General features: G+C 41.2%; 1 protein-coding gene and 1 long non-coding RNA gene across 13 annotated transcripts in view; both read left to right on the top strand.

Annotated features, from left to right (window-relative positions):
- Nucleotides 1-7,044, top strand: part of LOC120790107 — a 40,003-nt gene extending 32,959 nt beyond the window's left edge. The window contains exons 3-4 of the long non-coding RNA XR_005707497.1: nt 5,176-5,239; nt 7,001-7,044. This is a non-coding gene — a long non-coding RNA (uncharacterized LOC120790107). The remainder of the gene's footprint in view (nt 1-5,175; nt 5,240-7,000) is intronic.
- Nucleotides 7,043-23,024, top strand: part of svila (supervillin a) — a 44,441-nt gene continuing 28,459 nt past the window's right edge. For 6 of the 12 annotated variants that reach the window (XM_040127398.1, XM_040127401.1, XM_040127405.1 and 3 more), the window contains exons 1-13: nt 7,043-7,092; nt 7,842-7,905; nt 8,016-8,158; nt 8,235-8,958; nt 11,846-11,929; nt 13,047-13,931; nt 15,319-15,353; nt 18,037-18,101; nt 18,686-18,822; nt 19,593-19,688; nt 20,194-20,500; nt 21,374-21,439; nt 22,327-22,849. In XM_040127398.1, the coding sequence (XP_039983332.1) occupies nt 7,898-7,905; nt 8,016-8,158; nt 8,235-8,958; nt 11,846-11,929; nt 13,047-13,931; nt 15,319-15,353; nt 18,037-18,101; nt 18,686-18,822; nt 19,593-19,688; nt 20,194-20,500; nt 21,374-21,439; nt 22,327-22,849 (3,073 nt within the window). In that variant the 5' untranslated portion in view covers nt 7,043-7,092; nt 7,842-7,897. The remainder of the gene's footprint in view (nt 7,093-7,841; nt 7,906-8,015; nt 8,159-8,234; nt 8,959-11,845; nt 11,930-13,046; nt 13,932-15,318; nt 15,354-18,036; nt 18,102-18,685; nt 18,823-19,592; nt 19,689-20,193; nt 20,501-21,373; nt 21,440-22,326; nt 22,850-23,024) is intronic. The other 6 variants (XM_040127404.1, XM_040127409.1, XM_040127400.1 and 3 more) reach the window with 5 other exon arrangements.

Genomic DNA, 23,024 nt, shown 5'->3' on the forward strand with positions numbered 1-23,024 from the left:
CTGGGAATCTGAGCTCTTGAAAGTTGGCAAGCAACAAACTGCAGACTCCCTTCCTCTCTGCTCACTGTCCTGCTTTCCAGCCAGCTGTCCTTGCACTGCTGCAGTAGCCTCCAAGGACACGACGTAGCAGAGATAAGGGACTCTTAACAGTGCAGGGGGCTGTTTTAGAGAGGAGTTATTTCTGTGCTCCACAGCTACTTGGACTCAGTTAAGTGTAGTCGCATGTATTGGTGTATGTTTACAGTTGCTCTAATTGATGTATATATGGGCACTAGGGCTGGATAAAAATCTAATTTATTGAATTACCAACAGTAAGGATCTCTAACTGACCTGAATTTACTCTCATCAGAATTTTCAAAAAATAGTCTTACTTCCATATAACTAAATATCCAATGATATAACTAGTGGTTCTAAAAGCCTGTAAGCCCAAAGTCAAACAACCCATTCACACCAGCATTTAAAACAGCCAAATTTTGCCGCAAAATCCATGAATTCAAATGGAGGTGCTGTGATCAGCAAATTAGCTCACATTGGCAAAGAAAATCTTCACAAATTTTTCCTGGGTAATGGCAGAATACATGGGCTGCGAGTTCAACTTGAGTGAACTTTTACACACCAGTTCGTACCACTGACCAATAAGAAAGCCACCTTGACAATGCATCTTGGAGGAATCGGAGCTGGAGACTGTGACTGATGAGTGCAAGCATATTCCGGATTTCCAAAAACGTCAGACAGCCAGCTACATTATGTCACCAACTAGCCCTTTGAGTAATCATTATGTCATCAAGCTACAAGAGCCACATATTTCGCAAAGACACATAGACTAATTTTGCTGTGTCATCTTCTGGTGTGACTTTGCCTTAATACAGAACTCCTGTTGGCCTGTAATTAGTAATACCAAACGTAATAGAAGTGACTCAGCATGAGAAAGGAAATATTATGTACTAATTTAATAAAACATATTTATGGTTAAATTTGTTTTTAGTTGGGTATATTTGACAATTTATTGATTATATTAAAGATTATACTTTGAGATGATGATGATGATGCACCAGGTGCATGTCTGCTTTTCTTTTAGTGCTTCTCATTCCCACCCTTCTCTGTAATACTTTCTGACTGAGAGTTGAGTGTTGAGATCTGGCTTCTCCATGCTTAACTGGCTGGGAATCCACAACAGGTGGCCCACAGTTTGAGGCTGTAATGCAAGGGTAGAGTTTGGTTTAGGGAAAGGGGTGTGTATTGAAGCTTGTTTGAGGGGTTAGACGATTTAGTGTCCTCCGTTTCCTCCCCAGAACTGAATTTGGGACTGAGCTGCTTGTATAGTAATTGTTATTAGTGTTAAATCCATAATTGGCTTAATGTCACATCCTTTTGTTAAGTCTACTGTTTATAGTCTGGGTCTCCCCTAATTTCTGATTCTCCATCAGTTTTTTTTTTTTTTTTTTAATGCTTTACTTCTTAAGCCTCTCTCAGACTCTCTCACTTCCTTTTGGGCTCCCTGTAATCCCAGGAATAAGAGTTAATCCTGTATCTCAAATTGGACATATGCTCAGTCCCTGATGCCTCCTTGGTTATCACACCGGGTGTTTTTGTATGTTAAGACAGGATCTAAGTATTGCTGTTTGATTGACACCTGCTCAAGGTTTCTTGTGAATGGGTCTCTATTTATTTGTAATGTGTTAAAGCTGTGAGGTTTGAGCTTAGCCTCAGGTTAAAGAGGAGTTTATCAGAGCAGAGGTTTCCCAAAGACAATTTAGTTTCTTTGTGTAGACAGGGTTATACAGTCTTTGTGCTTCACACCTTTGATTCGTTCACATAAAAGGCTTTCCTCACTTCAGAGCCTGAATGACAGTCCAATTAATCATGAAATTATTTTATTTTATTATTTTATCCCCATGCTTTATCAGTGTCAAGCCGCTTTTACAGCCCCATAAACAAAAACGGGGCATGGTGCTGAGGAATTCCTAGTGCATTCCCTTGCGGCTCTAGCAGCCATAGTGTTTCTGTAGGTTATAGACAGCATCAAAGGCTCTGTGACATCTGTGATCATTATGGGAGTTTTTATGTCTGTGTCCTGAATGACGAAATGTATTGAGGCACTTAGGCTTACCAAAGGGGGTCGTCCCCGATGGCCAACATGTCACTATGTATCGGCTGTATGGGGTGTGGAAAGAGTACAGGTCTGGGGTGTTGAGAACTCCTTAGACCTGACAGTAGCCTCAGACAGCTGGCCCCAAGGGACAAATGCTTTTATTATTTAGCGCTAGCAGCTAATTAACCTTTACATTGTCACCTGGCTTTGTTTCACACTCCTGTTTAAAGGTAAATTCTGATAAGTCAACTTGGGTGTTATTCTCATATTTCTGATCTGTATGACAAATGGTCATGATGACAGTTTGCTCTCCACCGGCATTATACAGATGTAGGAAAGATGGACTGTAGCAAAGACATGTTAATTGGGGCAAGGAGCCTGCAAGCTTTCCAAAACACCTCAGCTCAACAGAAATCACTTCAAAATACTTGTCTGGCTCAAACTATACACAGAAATTGTTCCACTTTAGCCCTATAGCTTTTGTAGATAAACTGCAAAGCAACTGTAGCCCAGTTAGTCATAACTGGCAAATTCATATATCATATAATGGCGTTCAGATAAAACTAGACCTTGGATACTTTATCATTTTATTTTTGCAACTTGGGAACTTGCACAAATTAACCATCTTGTCGCTATGCTACTACTTCTCTAGCATGTACGTATACCAAATCAATGAAGAATCACAAATAATAACAGCATAAACAAACAACTGTACTCACGTGAGTACAGCAGGTAAATCAGCAGGCAAGTTGACAAGGAAGTGGATCCACTAATCTTTGCACTTCGCTACAATGACTATGGGGACATTGTTCCTATTGGGTTCCGCATCTCCCAAATCTCTACAACAGAGGGGTAAGTAAAATGTTTTGATGATTAATTGACAAGTACTCTTAGTGTCTATGGCGGTTGATAAGTTATATTGGCCAATAATATGAGAATTAGGTTGACAAATACCAGAACTTATGTTACAGGTCTGGTTTTGGTCTGGTTCTGCCTTTGAACCAGATTGACGCAATTCCATCAAACTTTTCACCCTCCAGAGTCGTAATTTCCTGAAATCTGAACATACGGGAGTCATACACACATTGCTGGATTCAGCGGAACTTACACTCCTGTTGAAAGTATTTTGGAGATCTCAATCTAGGATAAACAAATCTGCTTAGAAATAATAGAAAAAATACAATCCTTATAACTTCAGATCTTGCCCAATAATCATTATGTTTAGACTATTTTCAATAATTTTTCAAACTATTTTAATTTGCATAATTTTTTTCCATTAAAAACTTTAATATTTAGAACAAAATAGGTGGAATTTATGAATAGCCTAACTTACCTTGAAAATAACTATACAGTATGACACCTCACTAAGACATAGTGAGTGTGCCAAAAGCCTGTCAATAAAGGGAGTGAGAAATGAGCAAAGAAAGCTGAATGTTCCAAGGGTTAATGTGAAATTTACATGGTAATTTTTGTGCAGAGTAGCACAGCTCTGTAATGAAGCTCAGTCAGAACAAGTTTTCTAGTTGCAGACATGTATGCAGTAGGTGTTAGAGGAAAAATTAGCTAAAGTTTTTCGAGTCTTAGAGAGATGAGTCCTCACAAAGATGAGTTTAAAATGCCATGAGCACATGGGTCGATGTTTGAGATTGCTGAATAATATGTTATTGTCTCAGTTAGGAAAGGATGTGTACACTCAGAATTTATTTAACTATGGTTTTTATACTTTAAAATATCTACTAGAATGGGGTCAGACTAATTTTTGACTCACTGTCAAAACACAATCTGTTCAGATAAGCAGGATCATCATTTAAGGCTTACAAGGAATAAGCCGTGTTTTCACCAGCCATATTCCACCCAGCTGAAACAATACACGACTATCCCCAAACACTGCCCTCTCCAAATAAGCCTTCTTTCTTCTCAAATGATGTTTTGCTTAAGTAGGAGGGATTTAAAGCATCAACCCGAACATCCTTAATAAGGACTAACAGATCTGGAAACTGGAGGGGTTAGGGGTGGGCGGCCTTGGGAGAGGTTAAGGGTTTGGTAGGAGCAGTGGGGGAGTTGGAGGGCGTCAAGTGGCCCTGAGGTGAACTCGGAGGGGATGGAAGTGGGACCACATGTTTGTCCTGAAATTGCACAGCTCTGACCACTCTGAGGTCCGAGGGCAGCCAAAACCGCACATTTGAGGTTTGGAGTCAATAAGTGAAGCAGGTGTAGACATTCCTTAAAGGGATGCTCCACAAAACTCGAATTCCTCGCAAAACTGTTAATGATACTTTATACCCACTAATGCCGGTTTTCTTGGTAATGAGGTTGTATTTCTCTGTAGGCAAGTGTTTATGTCATGTTTTGCTCTTGTTTACTTTGGCCACTTTTCCTAATAGATACCAGACTTTATTAGGTTAGACTGTTAAGTCTTGTGTGTCTAATTGAGGTTTATCACATCGCTTCATAACAGTATGTGTGTACAAGGTTTTGGGAATTGGAAAGTATGATATCTCTGTCTTATCATGCTGTACCCTATCTGTATTCATGATGGGTATAGAAAGGATGCCCAGCAACAATGACGTGCTTGGACCCTCCTGGCACCATCCCAGCTTCACTGCACTGCAACCTTGACGTGTGATCAGACTTTACGCCGCCTGTCTCGGGCAGTGACACAAGACAGTCACCCATCTATCGAACAAGCTTTAGCCTCATGCACAGCACATACTTATATTTACGATGGAGACAGTCACTGTCTCTGGATGTAAGTGCAGTGATGATTTGTGTGACTGTCTGCTGTTTGTGGGGGTGGCGGTTGGAGCGGTGCAAGCCTTTTAACTAAACAGAACATGTTTGATGTGATTCAGTCAGACAGGCAGATTATTGTTTTCCACATCATTTGTTTTCTCTGTGGAAGTCCACTTAATTAATGTTGGTCTGTGCCAAGGACCTGCAGACAGGCTGGCTGGTTCACTTTAAGATGCCTAGTTGCAATGTTTGTCTCTTCATTAAAAGCTAAAACTGAAGATTCTGCTGTTCAAAGTGGAATTGATGAATGAAAAGTGTGACTAAATGTTATTCTTTTCTTCTGCCCACAGGACTTGGGAGTGAGACCCCTATAAAACTAAGCAATCCAAGATTGTTGCAGAAGACAGCTTTGAGGTAATATATGCTAAAACACTTAGACTGTTACCACATTTGGTCAGGTTTTCATTTCTATTGTCCTAGGTCACTTTGTTGAAGAACTGGTAAATAAAAACCTGGGTCCTTTAGGGATCATTTAAATTTAAATGATGCGTGTAATGATGTGATGTGTAAGACTTTGACATCAGATTAAAGCCACATTGAAATGTGTAGCATATGAAATTTTTTTACTCCTCGTGGTAGTATTAGAAAACAGACTGGTAGACCACAGTGCAAAACTAAAGCATACAACAATACAGAGTGAAGATTATCTTATTTTTTTACAAACAAAAATTTATGCCATCAGAGCGATTTTGAAGATGCTACACAAAAATTCTACACATGGGGGCTTTAATTTTCAGATGTTAATGTAAGTACCATAAACAAATGAAGGGATAGGTTTGCGTCAGCATTTCTCTGGATTGATACATTGCATGACAACCAGTGAGATTTGTAGGGAAAGCTGATGGATTGCATTATGGCACAAAACAGACAGAGATGAGAGTCATTACGTGGAGGACAGAAATGATGTGTGAGTAACGGGCAGTTCACACATACAGACTCAAAGTAGCAGCTTTCTCTTCCCTCTCACAAGCTTGAAGCTTGCGGGTGTGTTTAGTTGAGGTTGCAACTTGCATACTCAGCTCTATTTGGACAGTTGATAATAATAAAAACACTCCCATTGCTGCTATACTGGAACACAATGAAGTAGTTGATTTCATAAGCAATGTGTTTCGACACATCATTTTCAAGGCCCAGTAGCTTGTTAAAGTTGTATCATGTTGAATGTGGAATCCACTTACTATGATGATCCCCTTTTCCAACACTCGTTTAGAGTGATCTTACAAGTTGTACTCAGTTTTATACATGAAAAATGCCACAAATAGCTGTAAGACAAAGGAGACAAAAAGAGAGCTAGAGAGAAGCACAAATCCAACTATACCAGTTATCAGGATTAAGCCCTATCCTGGACTAAAACAGAACTGTATGGAGATATCCATTACGCATACATTTTTAATGTAGTACCATGATTGTGCAAACAAACAGATAATAGGGTATCAAGTAAAGCTTGTGTATTTCAGACAGATCCAGTGGCCAAGCTTATTGAGAAAGTAATGGGTGTCAAATACTCCATCATGCCTACACCTTAGTCTCCATTTAGAAAGTTTTCTATATGGCAGTGGGGACATCGAGCACACCAAATTGGTGCCAAACGGTGTGACTATGGCTTTGACCTGGAAACACTTTGCATGCAGGAATCACATGTTGGAAGATATTTACTCATGAAAACAGATGCTGTCATAATAGAAAGGGTTCTACTATTTCTTTGTATATCACTGTGTTTACAACTCATTGGTTGCTGGAATGAGAAAAAACCACAGTCATGTTTTCCCAATTCAGCATTTCTTCATATCAATAATCTACTGCCAGTTCTTTTATAGCTATGTTGCAACTTTGCGGTTTAGAATCAAATCCATAAATGACTTCAGCATGTTTCTGAGAGAGAAATTTGCTGTGTATCTGAGGCAGATGATGTGATGGGGTTAAAACCTACGCATAATTTCTAAATAAATATAAGGAGATTGAAAACTTAACTTGATTTGAACGTGTTTGACTGTTTGATCAGTTTCAGATTCATTCATTGTGCCCCTAAAACTTCCTACACTGTTGTCTGTAAACAAATCCAGTTTCCCACAGCCCCGTTTCAATAGCAGTTGGTATTTTTCCTACATCCCTTAGCTTCCAGAAAGAATACCCTTTCGACGAAAAAGAAGACCCAGCCAAAAGCACCAAGGATATAGATGTTAGTCTCTTGGCCAATCTTCCCAAAGGTGAGTAAAGTTCTTTTTTCTCTGCCTGCTTGCATATGGCACTCACAATGTCAAGTTTTCCCGAGTTTTTGAAAGCCACTGTTGTACAACAGCAGCCCCTTGCCGGGTAGATCTGTATCACGATTTGTCTAAAAACAGTTTTTGTATAAGCACAGTTCTCACATGTTGTACCATATAAACCACTGCAGTTTCTATTTTCTCTACAGGGTCCATTAAATACAAAATGTAAGACCTATAAAGAGATATGGTCCTGTAGAGATTTATTGGTCTGTCAAGTCCAGCTTGATGGTGAATGCTGTATAAGGGTTTGATTAGCTGTGGAAGGCCACTTTAGCTTTTTCCAAGTTATGACTTGTGCAATACGAAAGGATGGTATGGATAAAATCGAAAGTAAAACTGGTCATTGCATGGCATGATTTTCTGGGAAATAAGCCAGTTGAAAAGACTATTGTATTTTGTGCAGCTTTGTTAAAAAGATATTCCCAAATTGAACTCAACAAACCACAGCTATCAAACTCCAACCTTACAAATAATAGGCAAAAAAATTGCTATCCAGATCTAACCTGTAAATGTCCACAACTGTCTTAAAGTGCAACTCTACATCAGCCTCAACTAGCATCACACACCAAAATCTCTGACTGAAGTGTCGGTGGAGCACATTGCCATCTTCTCACAAGGCGTCACTAACAAAACAGATGTTTTCTTTTTATCAAGCTATAACAGTATTTTGTCTTTTATTCCTCCCTAAGTCTCTGAATTGAGAAAACGATTTGAAGGCATTAGCACAAGCACAAGTGACTGGGAAATGAACAGGTAAGAAGATGATCATTTGTGTTTAGAAAGCTTTTTTTTTTTTAATAATAATTTTGAGGATGATAATAGATCAGAGTTTGACTACTTCTTTTGTGTCCATATGTGTGTAGAAAGGAGCGCATTGCTCGTCGGTTGGAGGGCATAGAGGGTGAGGTGCAACCGTCTCTGCTGCCTAGCTTGGTGGCCAACCGGCTTCTAGAGGAGGATACGCCAAGATACACCAGGGGCTCTGACCCCTGTGAACCCTGTGCTGGTGAGACATGTACATACCCGTATAATTTTGTGTCTCATTTTTGTGCTTGTATGTGTATAACAGACTTGTGTTACAGTCCAGTGGTATGGCGTGGAGGGAAACGAAAGCTCAGAAATGCAGCTGATGGCTCCAGAGCAACAGTCCAGAGCTCGATGTAGGCCTGACCCTCAGTCCCCCATCCACACAGAGCCAATCTACAGTTCTGGTTACACCACCAGTGGCCTAGAGCTGGAGTCCAAGGCCGAACGAATTGCCCGCTACAAGGCAGAACGGCGCCGGCAGCTGGCAGAGCGCTACGGTATCTCTTTGGATCAGGAGCCGGACTTGGACTATCCTTCCCGCTACACTGGCACCCGGAAAGAGACAGAAGGCTCAGAGAGGCAAAACAGAGGGGAGTCCGTGGGGGAAGAAGGAAGAGACATCACCCTGACTTCTTATACCAACACCTCTGCCACTAGCCCGGCGCTTGAACGCACAGCAACGCACCACGGCCACGCCGACCCGAGCTACGAGATGGGTCGAACCAGGGTAGGCTCCTTCTCAGAGAGGGAAAGGTTTATGAACCTGGAGAATCAACGCCGGGCTGCTCCTCCTGAGCTGCCATCCTCCTCCTCATACATGGATGTGACATCATCGTCCTCAACCACCAGGGTGCCCGCCAGGGATCATTCAGTCCCAGGGATCTCACCCAGTTCAGCCAAGCTGAGCAGGCACCCTTCCCTCTCCTCACCTAAACATGGTGCGGCTCCTGGAGACTTCTTCATAGAGCAGCAGGCCCACAACATCCTCAGCAGACAGGGGTGAGTGGGTGTAATGACTTGCTTTTTGGCCTTTTTGTTTTTTTTTATCCTTATTTATTCCACAAAGTAGTTTCTCTCCCTAGTAAGTAAATATTACGATTTTTTTCTGTGAAAATGATCAGTCTGTCCTCATCTGTGTTTGATATCTTATTTAGCACAGCATTCCCCCCTAGGGTCCAGACCCCAGCTTCCCTTCAAATCCATATACACAGGGTTAGAGCCAGGTTTCGATGTGGGCCAGAATACTGCTGTGTCATTCTCTTTAATAGATAGATTCACTGTGACAGCGTTATCCATCACACTGACTCTAACTCACTCCATCTCTGTCTCTGTCCCTCTTCTCATCCACAAATGTCCAAGGTAGGACATGTGGTTTCATACCAGGTCAGGCAACCTGAGCTTGTTCTGGAACAATATTTGAGGGCTGACTGACTCCCACTTAGACATAAAGCTGGGCTCGCAAAATACACAGATTAGGCAGATTAGTACAAAATGTATGTGTGTTATGTTTGTATTCCAGAGACTTCAGGTGGATCTGTTGAGAATAGCAAATTCCTGTACTGTTTAAATTCCCTGAGGAGCTGTTACTGGCCAAGTTGTTGCTATTTTGTTAGGAAGATGTATTTCCAAGGCTGTTTGGATAAAGTAAACCACCAGCTCTGTAGCTGATCCCACATTCTTAAAGGAAATTGCTCCTATTTGAGCAGTTCACCAGTGCTGACCCCAGTATGAAGTTCATCCCTACCGGATGCACTTCATGCATACAGATTTTATTACAGATTATTACATTTATTATGATGATGATTCCTACTGTACCGGTAATTACAACCATGCACTCTTCGAGTTATTGTTATCCAAATGATTATTACACAGACAGTCTGTTTTTAACATCCTTCAGTTTGTAGACCGACTTCCTGGTTTAGCTTTGACTTACTGTACTGTTCTTGCTGTAGTTGTGCATGCACCATCATTGGGTTTACAAAGTGGGAGAAGTTGGAAACTGCCTGATGGCCCCAGACCATTACGGGTTTTTGATAGCTCAAGAAAATTGGTGTAAATTTTATCTTTTGGTAATTTTATTACTTGCAAATTAGTTTGGAAATATATACCAGTAAAACAATAAAATCATAAATGGTAAATGCCCTAAAATCTAGTTTTAGTACCTTTAATATTTTAGTGGATGTTATGTTTGCAAGGTGCATATTTGCTAATTAACTGACATACTGCAAACCTGGGACAGGGTAGTGTTCCAGCTTATAGCAACATAAGCTAGTTTCTCAGCTTCTTCTTGTTTATGTTGGTGGTATATGTATATATTTAGTGTAGTTACAGATCCTTAGGATTAAGATATTTGTAGCCATTTATTGTTTACAGCATGAAAAACATCTTCCACAAAACAAGATTATCTGTCCCATTAAAAGCGTTTTTACAAAAAAAACATAGCTCTCCACCAAGACATATTCTTGATTACACATAGCATCGAAAAATATCATCATGACAGTATTTTTTTTTATAAGGAGTGTCTTTATTTAGACAGCAGTTAATTTTAAGATAAGTTGTTGCCATGAATTCCATATTTTAAAAGCAACTACCAAGTAAACTGGCTGTGCTGTTTTGAGAGCTCACAGAAGAGGTCCAGAACAGACCCACAGAAAATCTACCCTAACCCAGTGTGCATAAATAAATGTTTAAAAAAGAGAGAGCCAATCCAAAGGGGACCCAAGCAAAGCCAGACCCAACCCGAATAGACCTCAGGATAATTAGACCCGATCCAAAACATTTTCAAACCAAACAGAACCAACTTTGCAGCGGCATGATGATATCATTATTGTTATCATCATTATCATTATTAGATTTTTTAAAGGTTTTTTTTTTTAAAGGGGTATTTTTTCCTTTTTAGTATAGCGTCAGACAGAAAACAAGAAGAGACAGATATACAGTATAAGATGCAAGACAATTCCATGGCTGGAATCAAACCAGGGACAAAGCAGTTATGCGGTATGTGCCTTAACCATTCAGCCACCATGATGCCCATCCCAAAGTAGTGGTTATTATGTAGGACGTGATCAGAGCTGATGCTTACTATGCTCAGATCCATTTGGATCCACTCGTGTATTAGACATTTTGACTCACAGACCAGAGACTGTACACAACCTGGTTAGACCAAGTATAATTTAGGAAGAGGTTACGTTCCCATCAGATATAACTTTTTGTCTTGTCGGTCCTGGTAGCACTAAAAGGACAATATCTGGTTTATGAATTGATCTTCCCCTCCTGCAGTTTCCCTCTCAAGTCCTCTTTTTCTGCATTTATTACTGAGGGACGTTCTCCATGATTTTGTTAAACTCTGCCTGAGCTTAACAAAACTGTTCAGGCTGTTTCTTTACTCAGCATCAGAAGGCTAGGATGACTCATCGGCCTTTAGCTGTAGTGGAGTGACATGGCATTTCCTCTGCTGCAGAAGATAAGACCTAATTTAGACAGGCCTGACTATAGAGAACCTCTCTAGACACAGTGATGCGTTGCTAACATAGTAAATAAGTAAATTCTGTTTTTTTTTTTTGTTTTTTTTGTTTTTTTTAAGCAGATGCTCTTCATTTGACATACATTTAACATATTAATTTTTTTTTTTGTCATACCTGTTCCAAAACCATAACGACAATGAAATGCCTCACCAGGGAGTTGAACTTGTATTGCTAGTAGGTTCTTGCTGGTGGCCAAGCCCATTCTCACTCTGGTCAAGCTCAGTGTGAAATCAACGATGTGTGTAATGTATTGTAGTGCCTGGTGTGTGCTCCAAGAAAAGAGCTGAACACTGAATCTAGACTATTACCCACCCACTCACTCACTCACTCTCGTGTCTCCTGCTGGGTTTCCATTGGTACAGTGTGAGGGCGATACTGAGCCCTGATTGGTTCTTCCAGACTGATGCTGAGGGCGACACCCACTCCCTCATCAACTGGCCATCGAGGTACACCCAGGCTGGTTGTGTCTCCCCTCAGTATCACCTGCCATGTTCCCATTTTGCTAGACTTAACAAAACCCATCAACCCTTATGAGCAGTGCTTCTTAAACTGTGGATGAGGACAGGACCAAATACTTTTTCAGCTGACATCGCATCATTCATCATCCTCCTCATTGTCACAAGCTCCTTTTGCCTTTGCTTCGGACCATAACTTCATTTCCCATGCACATGTTGCTGTATTCCATTTAATCCACATGTGAAAACAAATATTTAAAGGAACATATTATATTAAACATACTAATGAAGGATAAAACATCTGGTAGTGATGCTGCAGTATAACTTCTTTTCCTAGAGTAATTTTGACTTTACATCAGTGACTATAGATTTGAGGTCCTTGTTTACAGTTAGTGTCCTCCACTCAATTTCTCTTCGAAACTCTCCTCTTAAATGCAATGAGTTTGGGTAACAATGCTAAAACTCCATGTATCAAGTACAGTTTAAATGCTTATTGTTAGATTCAAAACTAAGAACATGATTATCCCAAATAGAAGAAACAAAAAGAATAAAAATAGGAGTTCATATACATATATATGCCATGTGTTGAAAATCTGTTGATAATACAGGCAGAAAACTCAAAAAAAGCAAAAACTGTAATGATGTATAGTACTACTCAAATGCAAACTACTTTCAGTTTTCAATACCTTATTTAGTTCTTGTTTACCAGTCTACAACAATACAAACCTCTTAGTGTATCAGCATTGAATGTGTTAGTACCCCAAACATAGGAAAGTTGCCCTAAATAAAAAGGGGCAAATAGTTTAAAGTTAACAATATTATGATTTTGGAAATGTTTGATCAAACAAGACTAAAAATCTGACCAATCATTCTATTTCAACTTTGGCTATTTGACAATTGTCAGTATTTGGACTCAAAGGACACACTACGGTTATTTTTCATAAGTACTCAAGTTCGGTACCCAAGCCTAATCTCAAACAGGAGAAAGATTCTTCTAGATTACAGTAGGAGTTGAGTGCTGTTTGTCTGTTTTATCAGACCAAGTAATTTTATCATTTTTATGAGTTCTTGCAGTACAAATGTTAACCAGCCCTTTGTTTCCTTGAAGAATCAGAGTTAGGGAGAGGCTTGCCAGGGAGGAGGGCCGACAGAGGAGCCCAGAGCTGGGAAATGTTACAGAAGCCCCAGTGTACCGCAGACAATTTCAGCACCAGTCCCAGACTTCTTCACGCTACCACACAGACCAACCAGGCCCCGAGCAGGCCTTCACCCATCCCCACCATCATACCCAAGTTCAGCACATTCAACCTGGGCAAGCGGGAGGACAAGAAGTTGTTGGTTACCTCAGTTATCTCTCCATGGCCTCTGGTCCTACATCCAGAGGTGGGCAACAGCAGGCACAGGAGAAAGCGACTGAGGAGACAGAAGATGTGAAGACAGAAGGCCTTCTGAGGAGTAGGAAAGCAGTGCTGCCCTCAGAGATCCGCCGTAGGGAGAGGAGCACCGAGGACCTACGAAGAGGAAGGGGGGAAGAGGACCTGGGGATATCCAAGGTACAAAGCCTCAGCCATGCAAGGGAGGCTGAGGCAGAGAATCTTGCAGGAGAAAGACACAGAGGCAGAGCCAGGTGGGATGTAGCAGAGCATACCTCCCGTCTGAGAGCAGCAGAGAACAAGCCCAGAGAGTGGGAAAATGCCTTTTATATCCACAAAGGGGCGACTGCAACCCACATCAAGCCCAGAGTGGCACATGTAGGCCCAGGAAGCTCAACCTCCAGCACAGCCTTGAGTCGCTTCATGTCAGATGCTGGGGCTCCACAAGGGCCCAGTCAGAGGAACGTGCAGCACCAGACCCACGACCTCAAGGAGGTCTGGCAGGGTGAAGGATTCAGTAATGGAGAGAGTCACCAAGACAGCCGGATGTCTGTGGCCCAGCTCAGACATTCCTACATGGAGAGCACCACCACCCCTCCAACCAGCCGCCAGAATGAGCTGTAGGTGACAAAGTAAAAGGCTAGACCGCTGCTACTCACTGGTTAGCTGCTGAGGAACTCACATTGATGCTTGCTACCTAGTAACGGCCAGCTACTGAATGACTAACAAGCAAGTCTAATGTGAAGTTAACATCAAAGCACAATGATTCTATTTCTAATCTTTAGAAATGTCATTCATGCATTAATCGCCTAACACTGCGTAGAGTATGATGTTGGTTTTGTCTAATTTAGTTGCACTGTGACCTGTCTAGTTGCTACCTGGGGCCAATGAATGTGTGCATTCTTTAACCGTTAATAAATCTGCATGGCCTTGCTTACATACTTGATCTAAAAACCATGGGTGTGACTGAATCGTCAAACCTACATCTCTGCTTTTAATCAATTTTGTTTTTGCTACCCGTCCCTCTCTATCTCTCCCGTATTTTCTCTTTCTTTTGGGTACTCTCTCTGTTAGTCCCTCTCCTTGGGTGACCCCTCCAGTGAGGTTGAGGGGGACAGGGCACTCGCAGGCTACGAAGCCCCTTGGAGAGGGAAAAGGGACAGGGGGGGCAGGCCCCGCCAGTATATCTATCCCGGGGAGAGTAGAAAGACCTCAGAGAGGTTTAGGACTCAGCCCATTACTTCTGCTGAGCACCAGGAGACTGATAGGTACTGCTCTGGAGTCAGGAATGCATGGCTAAGATCGAAAGAATGCTGGAAAATGTCCGTATGATTGTACACGTCAAGAAAATCTTAATAAAATGTTAATTTTATTATATTTGATGTACCTAAATGATTCTTCTAGTCAGGTTTTGTTTCACTATACAGATTAGTAAATTATATGCTGTTTAGTTTACAATAATTAATTCTATAGAATGTAGCAAGTCCTTAAGCACAGTAATACCTTGAGCTGGATCATGGGCGTGACATACACACAAACATGCATACGCTCACTTTCTCCTTGATTTAGCCCCTCACTCTAACAACATTAGCAAACAGGGAAGCTTAATGGCCAAAGGTCCCTCTGATTGGGCCTTGGCAGTGGTCATCACATGTGACCATACGAAGGAAGCATGAATTGGCCTTTGTTAGTAATCATTCCCTGAGACCATGGAACTGAACAGGCTTCTGTAATGCTGTCTAATTCTCCAACTTAGTCTGCTTTACTAGGCTGTCTCCCTTTTTCATTTCTTCTCTAACACTCGATGTCACATTTTCAGCATACCAGAAACGACTGTTTTTCACTGCATCTCCTCACCTCCTTTGTACCTAGATTTCTCTCGTTCCTGTCCCTTACTACTCACTGCCCTTTGATATTACTGCTTTATGTATTTTTGCATGGATATTAGGAGATTTTGCTGACTGTTTTTTTTTTTGTTTGTTTGTTTTTTTTCCTGCACTCTTAAAGGTCCTGTGTGAGCTCAGATTTTGCTTCCGCTGAAGGTAAGTTTTTTTTTGTTTTGTTTTTTTTTTTTTTTCCACAACTTGTCTTGGCAAAGATTTGAAGGTGGGAGGGTAGAGCTGGATTTTCAGAATATATAATATTATAATGTAGTATTGTATTATATTATATAGTACATAGAAGAATGCAAGCATATTTGTTGATGTATACGGTTATAAACATTTAGGATTTATTTTAACCCAAAACATGTTCTACAAACACATGTACTGTACTATACATCCAGTAAAAGTAAAGCTCCTGAACTACTGTAGCCTCCGTAAGTGTTTGTGAAGTAATTGACTAACGAGGCTAGCTTTAGTGGAGTCATCAGTATGTGTTTGACCAATGGGACTGCTTGGCTGGGACTTCAGTTGCATAATGTTCAATTGAATATGTACAACAGTAAAAGTAAGGCAGTTTTGTTAGTGGCTAGTGAATCTATGGGCGTTACATTTTTAGTTTCATGAATTAATTTTTGACTCATGAGTTATAACTACCAAATGCATTATTAATGATATATTTGGGTTCTGTAAAGGATAAGAATGTCACCAAAAACTGACAGATACCAGCACAGCTCTCTGACTAAATTTAATTTCATCAGTCCTTTGTTTTGGGATGGGCTGAGTTGATGAGCTCAGAGTGATGTGAAAAACACCAACTTGAGTTTAGAGAGATACTATTTTCAGCGGTATTAAACAATAATTGGTTCATGATGTTTACGTCTGCCAATGAAAACAACCCAGTTGACATGATTATCTTGAGCTTCACAATTGTAGCCATCCACAGATTATTAAAATGTGACTTTCCAGTGGCTTTATATCCAAGCTCCAAGAATAGACATGAAGGTGGAGGAAAAATGACTCAAACGTCTTTTTAAGGTCTTTTTTTTTTTTTTTTTTTTTTTTTCCGGGAAAGCACAACATTTTGAAGTGTTTTGTAGTTTATAAAGTTTACAGAGTCATTACTGGTGCTAACAGTAGCATAACAGCAAAGCAGCTCCAGCAGAACTAGCTCATCTGCTTCTTATAAGCACACGCTCAACCAGGGCGCTTTTTGTAATGATGAGAATTAGAGGGAGCAGTGCTCAGCGAGGCGGCGTCAGTCAAAGGGAATAGTTTTTTGGTGATGTCATGTCATATATGTCTTGCAGAGAGAGTGTGTGTGTGTGTGCATGTCTCTTACACCTGTCTAGCTCTGCATAGTCTCCCCAATGACGCCAGTCATAGGTTTAGCAGTTTATCTTTGCTCCCAGCAACAAAGCCAGATGGGGCTGGTGGTGGTAATAATGAAGTTGAATATAATGACGGTGAACAGAGGATTCTAAGTACATTACACTTACGAATTGTTGCTCATTGTTTGCACTCATAAAGATGGCCACCACTCAGAATTCTTAGTAATTTTATAAACAATGGGTCCTGGATTTCAGACAGATGCAGACTAAAGTAGGCTTTTCCTTTCTAACTGATGATTGTCGAATCCAGTCAGCTGAAGTGACTGTTTCTGACAGATTTTATCACCTGTAGCTAGCCAGCTAATCAATCTTAAACTACCTCAATGAGTTGGTGGAAAACACTGTCGCCAACTGACTTTAAATAGTTTTCAACTGACTCGTTTTAAAACGAGTACCCTGGAAAAGGGTCTTAAGTAGGCTCCTGAGGACTACATACATATGATGCTAAAAGAGGCTAAAGCTACAGGTCCCAAGCAAAAAGTGACAGTTGTCACCAGCTGGTGATCGTTGTAGAAATCATGGAAATGAAGAACCAGAATTGTGCTTGTATTCTAGTGAAGAGTTATTTCTAATAAGTTACACTCTAAGCAAACAAGTATCAACCTTTAATTGCTGGCTCTCTAGTGATTTAGTATTGGGCTTTCATAAAGTTGGGGGACTCGTGGGTGACGGATTAAAAAAGGAATGGTCAAAATCAAAGCAGCAGATTCTCATATGATGACTTTTAGTCCCTAGTATTGGTCAATGTCCAGAACCACTAGATCCTACATTTCCCATAATGCATCAAATAGTGGACAAATACTACTAAAATATCCATTGTCATAAGCCAAGATAACCCTGATGACATCATCTTCTATGACATCATCGGGGTTATTTTCTCATACTTGTGTTCCTCTAGAGCCAGAGAAGACATCGTATAACAAGCCATAAGTAGTTCTCTCCATGACAAGTGAACTAACCTGGCTGTGTAAAAACAGTGGAGTTCCCCTTTAAAACCCCTTCATGTTTTATATCTCCTTAAATTGGCCTTAAGGTTGGAAGAATCATCATATTCTTCCTCTATCTGGCAGCATCATATGTATTCTGTGTTGGCTAGTTCCAACATATTACTGAAATTATATGATGTTTAAAACCCAAGACTCCATGTTTTTATGGTTGCATAATTTCATCAAATGAAAATATTGTCTATCTTGTACATAACACATTTCCTCAAAATACAGTCAGCCATATTTGTATCTTTAGAAACTGTGTTATCTTCTCTTGAAGTTAATAATATCTCCTGAATTAGAATAATGTTTAGTTGGACAGTATGAGTTTGTAATGACTAACCCACCTGCAAGCCACTGCTTGTTAAGGGCTTTTAAGATCATTCTGCCAGTAATTTTTTATGGGGAAGACATCCAAAGTTTCTAATGTCCAAATGTCTTCTTTTCTCTCTGCCTCTCCCTCTGTAGCAGATGAAGAGAAGCTAGATGAACGGGCCAAGCTGAGCGTAGCAGCCAAGCGCTCTCTCTTCAGGGTGAGCTTCAACAATCGCCTGTTTGTCCTCTCTTCTACAGGAGAAATGTGCTTCCAATCAAGGCGCAAATTGACAATGTTGGATTTTTCTCCTCCGTCCTCTCATCTCTGTGAGGATTCAGATCTGAAAACTTGTAAATACTCATGGTTTAATTTAATCTCATGCAGGGATCAGACTAAACAGAGCATTTTAATGGAGCACATTTCACTCCACATCTGTGAAATTGACCCCAAAGATGCTCGGTAGTTCTTGTTTGCTTGAGCTCAAGTCAATAGATACATGAATTGCCAGAGAGCTTTGATATGATCTTAATGTGCTCATTCATCTGTCTTAAATCACTGTTATGCTGATACCTTGAGTAGTTAATCTATTCCAATAGCTAATTCAGTCACTGTAACTTTCAATGGAAATATTCCCTTGTTTAAGCCTGTGAACCCCATGTTTCAACAGTCTTTCACTTTTGACCAAACTCCACAACAAGTGCGTTAACTCTGCCCCTAGATCATCCCACTAGGGTTAAGGTGAAGTAAAATTTTCATTGGGTTCTAATGATTTTCAATGTTTACCTGGATGTGTTCATCCAGGAACTGGAGAAAAGCATTGATGGCGGAGCTCCTAAGCTACGATCCAGGAATGCAGCGGTGGACAGGAGACTAAGGAGGGCACAAGACCGATCAAGAACTCAGCCAGTCACCACTGAGGAAGTAGTCATTGCTGCCACGTAAGTCTCTAAAAGTTACTTTGTTTGATGCATCTTCTCATGTAACTCTCAAGAAGGCAAGAAAGAAAATTAGCTTATTTCCCAAAACTATGCCTTTAAATCAAGCACACCCAACACGCTTTAAAGGGTCAGTTCACCCAAATTACAAAAAAAACATGTTTCTCACTTGTCTCATTGGTTTTTTTCCCGTCCAAATAATTGGTTTTATTTGTGCAGGTTTTCAGATATCCATCCATTCCAATAATCGAACAAATTGATTCTGTGAAGGGTTTGCTGTAGAAAATTTTGAATGTAATTTTTCTAAGTGGGCACCACAAAGGAAATTCATCTCAATCTCAGAGTCAGATATGTCTATAAAACCAAAACTATATGCATGGTTACACACTACTAGGGGTATTAAACAATAAGATTGTAAATATTTGAAACTTGTATGAACAAACGTCATAATGTAGTAACATTTTCTTATTCTGTCATCCTGAAACCTAATCCGTCACATTTTCTGCTCTGGACATAATAAAAAATTTGAACTGTATGCAAAATCCTCTATGAATTCTGAAACGACATTTTGGTTTGAGCCTCCGGCCATCTTTCCGTACACTGATGTATTAACTGTCTACCCTTCAACATGCTGTATACTCCTTTCCATTAACTTGAATCATTCTTTTTCTTAATCACCTGGAAATCACCTGGTTCCTTCCCTCTGTCACCTGTGTGTTTTCTCTGCCACCTGTATATATGTGTGTGCCTTTCTCTCTCCTTGACTATTGTAGCGTCCCCAATCATGTGCCACAAAAGGTGACTATTCACACTGCTGTAGCGCGCATCCCTAGCCCCACCCTAGTTTGTAGGACTGTTCAACCATGCAGGTACATGGCACGCGTGCGTGCTTGGGTATGAATGCTCTCGCCACCCTTTAGTTTGCAGCTAACACTTTTACTGGTTGTTGCTCATTCACCACACCACAGTTTTATTTTAAGAGTGGTATTCTGACTAATATGTTTTAGCCCACAGTGGGAATGGATCTAAGTTCTCAGTAATGTCAAATTCTACTGCACAATGTTTTTTGATGTTTTGGTGCCCTCCTGTGTGATTGGAGGAAATTACATGACTGAATTATTAATTATTATGATTGAGAGGACTAAAAGGGTTTTACTCATGTCATTGTTTTGTTTGTAGTGGGCATGACTCACTCTGCCTGTGTAACCCTTTTTTGCTCTTTGTTTAAAACTTATATTGGGTGTCAAACAGCTCCATAATGCTGTCTGCCATGTAGCATGCCACTTGCTAGCTTGCATGAGCTCCTTCCAGGCTTACCAGATGTCTCCCTTTCTCCCCTACTTCTTTGTCTCTTGGGTGTCATCCTCCCCTCAGCCTGCAGGCATCCTCACAGCAGAGCGCTGCTGCCCAGGAGCAGGCGCGGGAGGCTCAGCTGATGCAGGATTCACATGAGGCCCAGGGCTCTAAGCCAGTGTCCACAATGGAGGGAAAAGACCAGAGTCAGAGTCAGGGTCAGGACGAACCTGACCTCTGTACCCTCAGCCTGGCAGAGAAGATGGCACTGTTCAACCGTCTGGCTCAGCCTCCAATCAAGGTTACCCGCATGAGAGGGGACACACGCCAGCGCAGGACCAATGCTCGCTACCAGACACAACCAATCACACTGGTAGATATGGAGCAGGTAGGGGAAGAGCAGGATAATGTGCAGTTTATCCAGTACATAACAGGAAAGCTGTACAAGCATTTCTTTTGCTTCTTTTTCTTTTTTTTAATGATATTACAGGTTCAAAAGTGTCCAAAGTCAAATTTAAGTTAAATGTATATAGCTCAAAATCCAAAATTTGTCTAAGGAGGTTTTACATTGTCTAATAACGTCTGACATCCTGTAATTGTAGACTCTAAATTAAGGTCAGAAAAACTCAACTCACAAAACAAAAAAGAGGAAGGAAAAAGTAGTGGGGGGGGGAAATGAGGACCCTCGACAAGAGGAAGAGAGGAGGTATCCCTTTTCCAGTATGGATAGACATATAATAGGTGTCATATATATACACCTTTGAGGTTTACGTGGAGACATAAAATTGTGAGAAGTAACTGATCAGAGGATCTGAGGGGACCGTACTGACTATACGGACTGCGGATACTGGTGACAGTGCAGGGAGGCCAGTACAGGGGAGATATTATTGTACTCCTTGGTACCAGTGAGGAGCCTTGCTCCTTTGAACCAGCTGCAGGCAAGACAGTGCTGACTTACTGACTCCCACAGGGAGTTAAGGTAGCCAAGATGTGAACAACCAAAAGCATGCAAGACAATCAACTGAACTCCAACAGAGAGAATTTCGTAGCAGTCATCAGAAAACAATATGGAGAAAAAGAATTACACTTTTAAGTAAATAAAGTACATAACGTATATTATTAAGCAAATATTTAGTGTAATAAGCCAAAGTTACAGTGTATAGTATAGGCAGTATAGGCAGTTACAGTATAACTTATTCCATTTATCAAAATGGAAAATACATGAACCAAATATTGTAGCATGTACATGTTTCTGCTCCAGGAGTCCTCAGACATGGACAACAGGGATGAACAGGAGCTATGTGACAGCCCAGTAGAGCAAATACAAGTAAGGTTCCTCTGAACAATCACCATACATTTGCCTGAGACAGGGAAGGCTGACGCAGCTCGAGAAGTCTTCTCAGAAATGGCCATACATTTCAGTCGACATCATTTGCTGAGCGGCATCTCATTTGTGGCCCATCTGTATGTTCTGTGATTTCATTATGAATGGACATCGCATGGCCTAGCTTCTGATAAAGGTCTGACTCAGCTCTTCATCATCTCACTGTGACGATAAAGAGGTTGTGATGTGGGGCCTGCCAGCAATATTTCAGCAAGGCTGAGGGCTTGAAAGACGCCTCTGTGGTGCGAGAGAGGAGAACAGAAGTAGTTCAACTCTTGTTCACCGCTCCGTGGACTGAAAGCGGCTATTTGTCTTCATCTCATTCGCATCTAGCAACTGTTTCCGGGAGATGAAATGAGAGGGAGAAAGTTGAAGTGAAAAGAAAAAGAAGTTAAAGGAATTTTGCACAAGTTTTCTCAACAGTTTTACACATTCCATGGATGTTTACTGTTGTTTCTCATATGTTACTCAGCAAAAACATAAGGTAAAAATATAAACTATAAGGTTAATTCTTCACATGTTAATACTTCACGTGTATTTGATGAAAGTAATGCTTATAAGAGAGTGTGTCTTTTGGCTCCAGCTGGTTGCATTGTGCACGGGGGAGGGTTGCTGGCATGGCTTTGTGATTTGGGCTGCAACTGACCAGCGAGATAGGCTGCCCTTTGATGCTCAGGAAGTGCAGTGAGTCCGGCAGGCGGTGATTAGTCAGCGTGATTCTCTCTATTTTGTGTGCGTGTGCACTTTGCCAGAGCAGTTTCTCAGCCTCTGTAGCAAACTGCCACACTTCTTTCTTTGTCTGTGTCTCTTTCTGCTTCCCCGTTCCATAGCTTCAAAATGGTACAGGCTCTCGGTTTGGACACTTCCCCTCCTCATCCTCCTCCTCTGCACTGAGAGCAGAAGGCACCGTATCCACTGACCATGCCGGAGACATCCACATAACCAGAGCATCAGCCCAGTTTGAAAACCTCCCTCCCAGCTTTGAAAGGTTTCTGCCCCCTTGCCACCCAGACGGCCAGGCCTTGAGGTCCCAGGAATTCGTGGACCACCAGAGATACAGAATCTTGCCCCACGAAGAAGACGGAGCCGATCTGGGAGGAGGGAAAAGAAAGCTGCCCTCTCCTGAGGGAGCGTTCAGGCAGGCCACTCAGCCCCAGCCACAGACTGGAAGAGAAAGGAGGGAGGGGGGGGGGGAGTTGGAAGAGGTGGAGCAGTGGCTGTCCAGAGGGAGGGCGGAGGGAGCCGTGCAGAGCTCAGAGAGCCACATGCTTCTGGAGAGGCAGGAGCAGAGGGGATATCTCAGGGAGGAAGGACACTACCCTGACAGCCAGAGGAGCAGGGCCGTCAGTGGGGGTAAGAACAGCAGAGAGGGAACTGAAAGCTATTTGAACTTTTTATTCTGCTTCCGTTATATTCTAGACCTACTCCTTTGGTGTCGGAGATTTGTACCTTTTTTCCTTTCTTTTCTCTCATTTACAGAAAGTGAATTTTGATTTTCTTTTTAATAAATTACAGATTGTGTCATTTC

This window comes from Xiphias gladius, chromosome 5 (genome assembly GCF_016859285.1).
Source record: "Xiphias gladius isolate SHS-SW01 ecotype Sanya breed wild chromosome 5, ASM1685928v1, whole genome shotgun sequence".
Classification (NCBI taxonomy): domain Eukaryota; kingdom Metazoa; phylum Chordata; class Actinopteri; order Istiophoriformes; family Xiphiidae; genus Xiphias; species Xiphias gladius.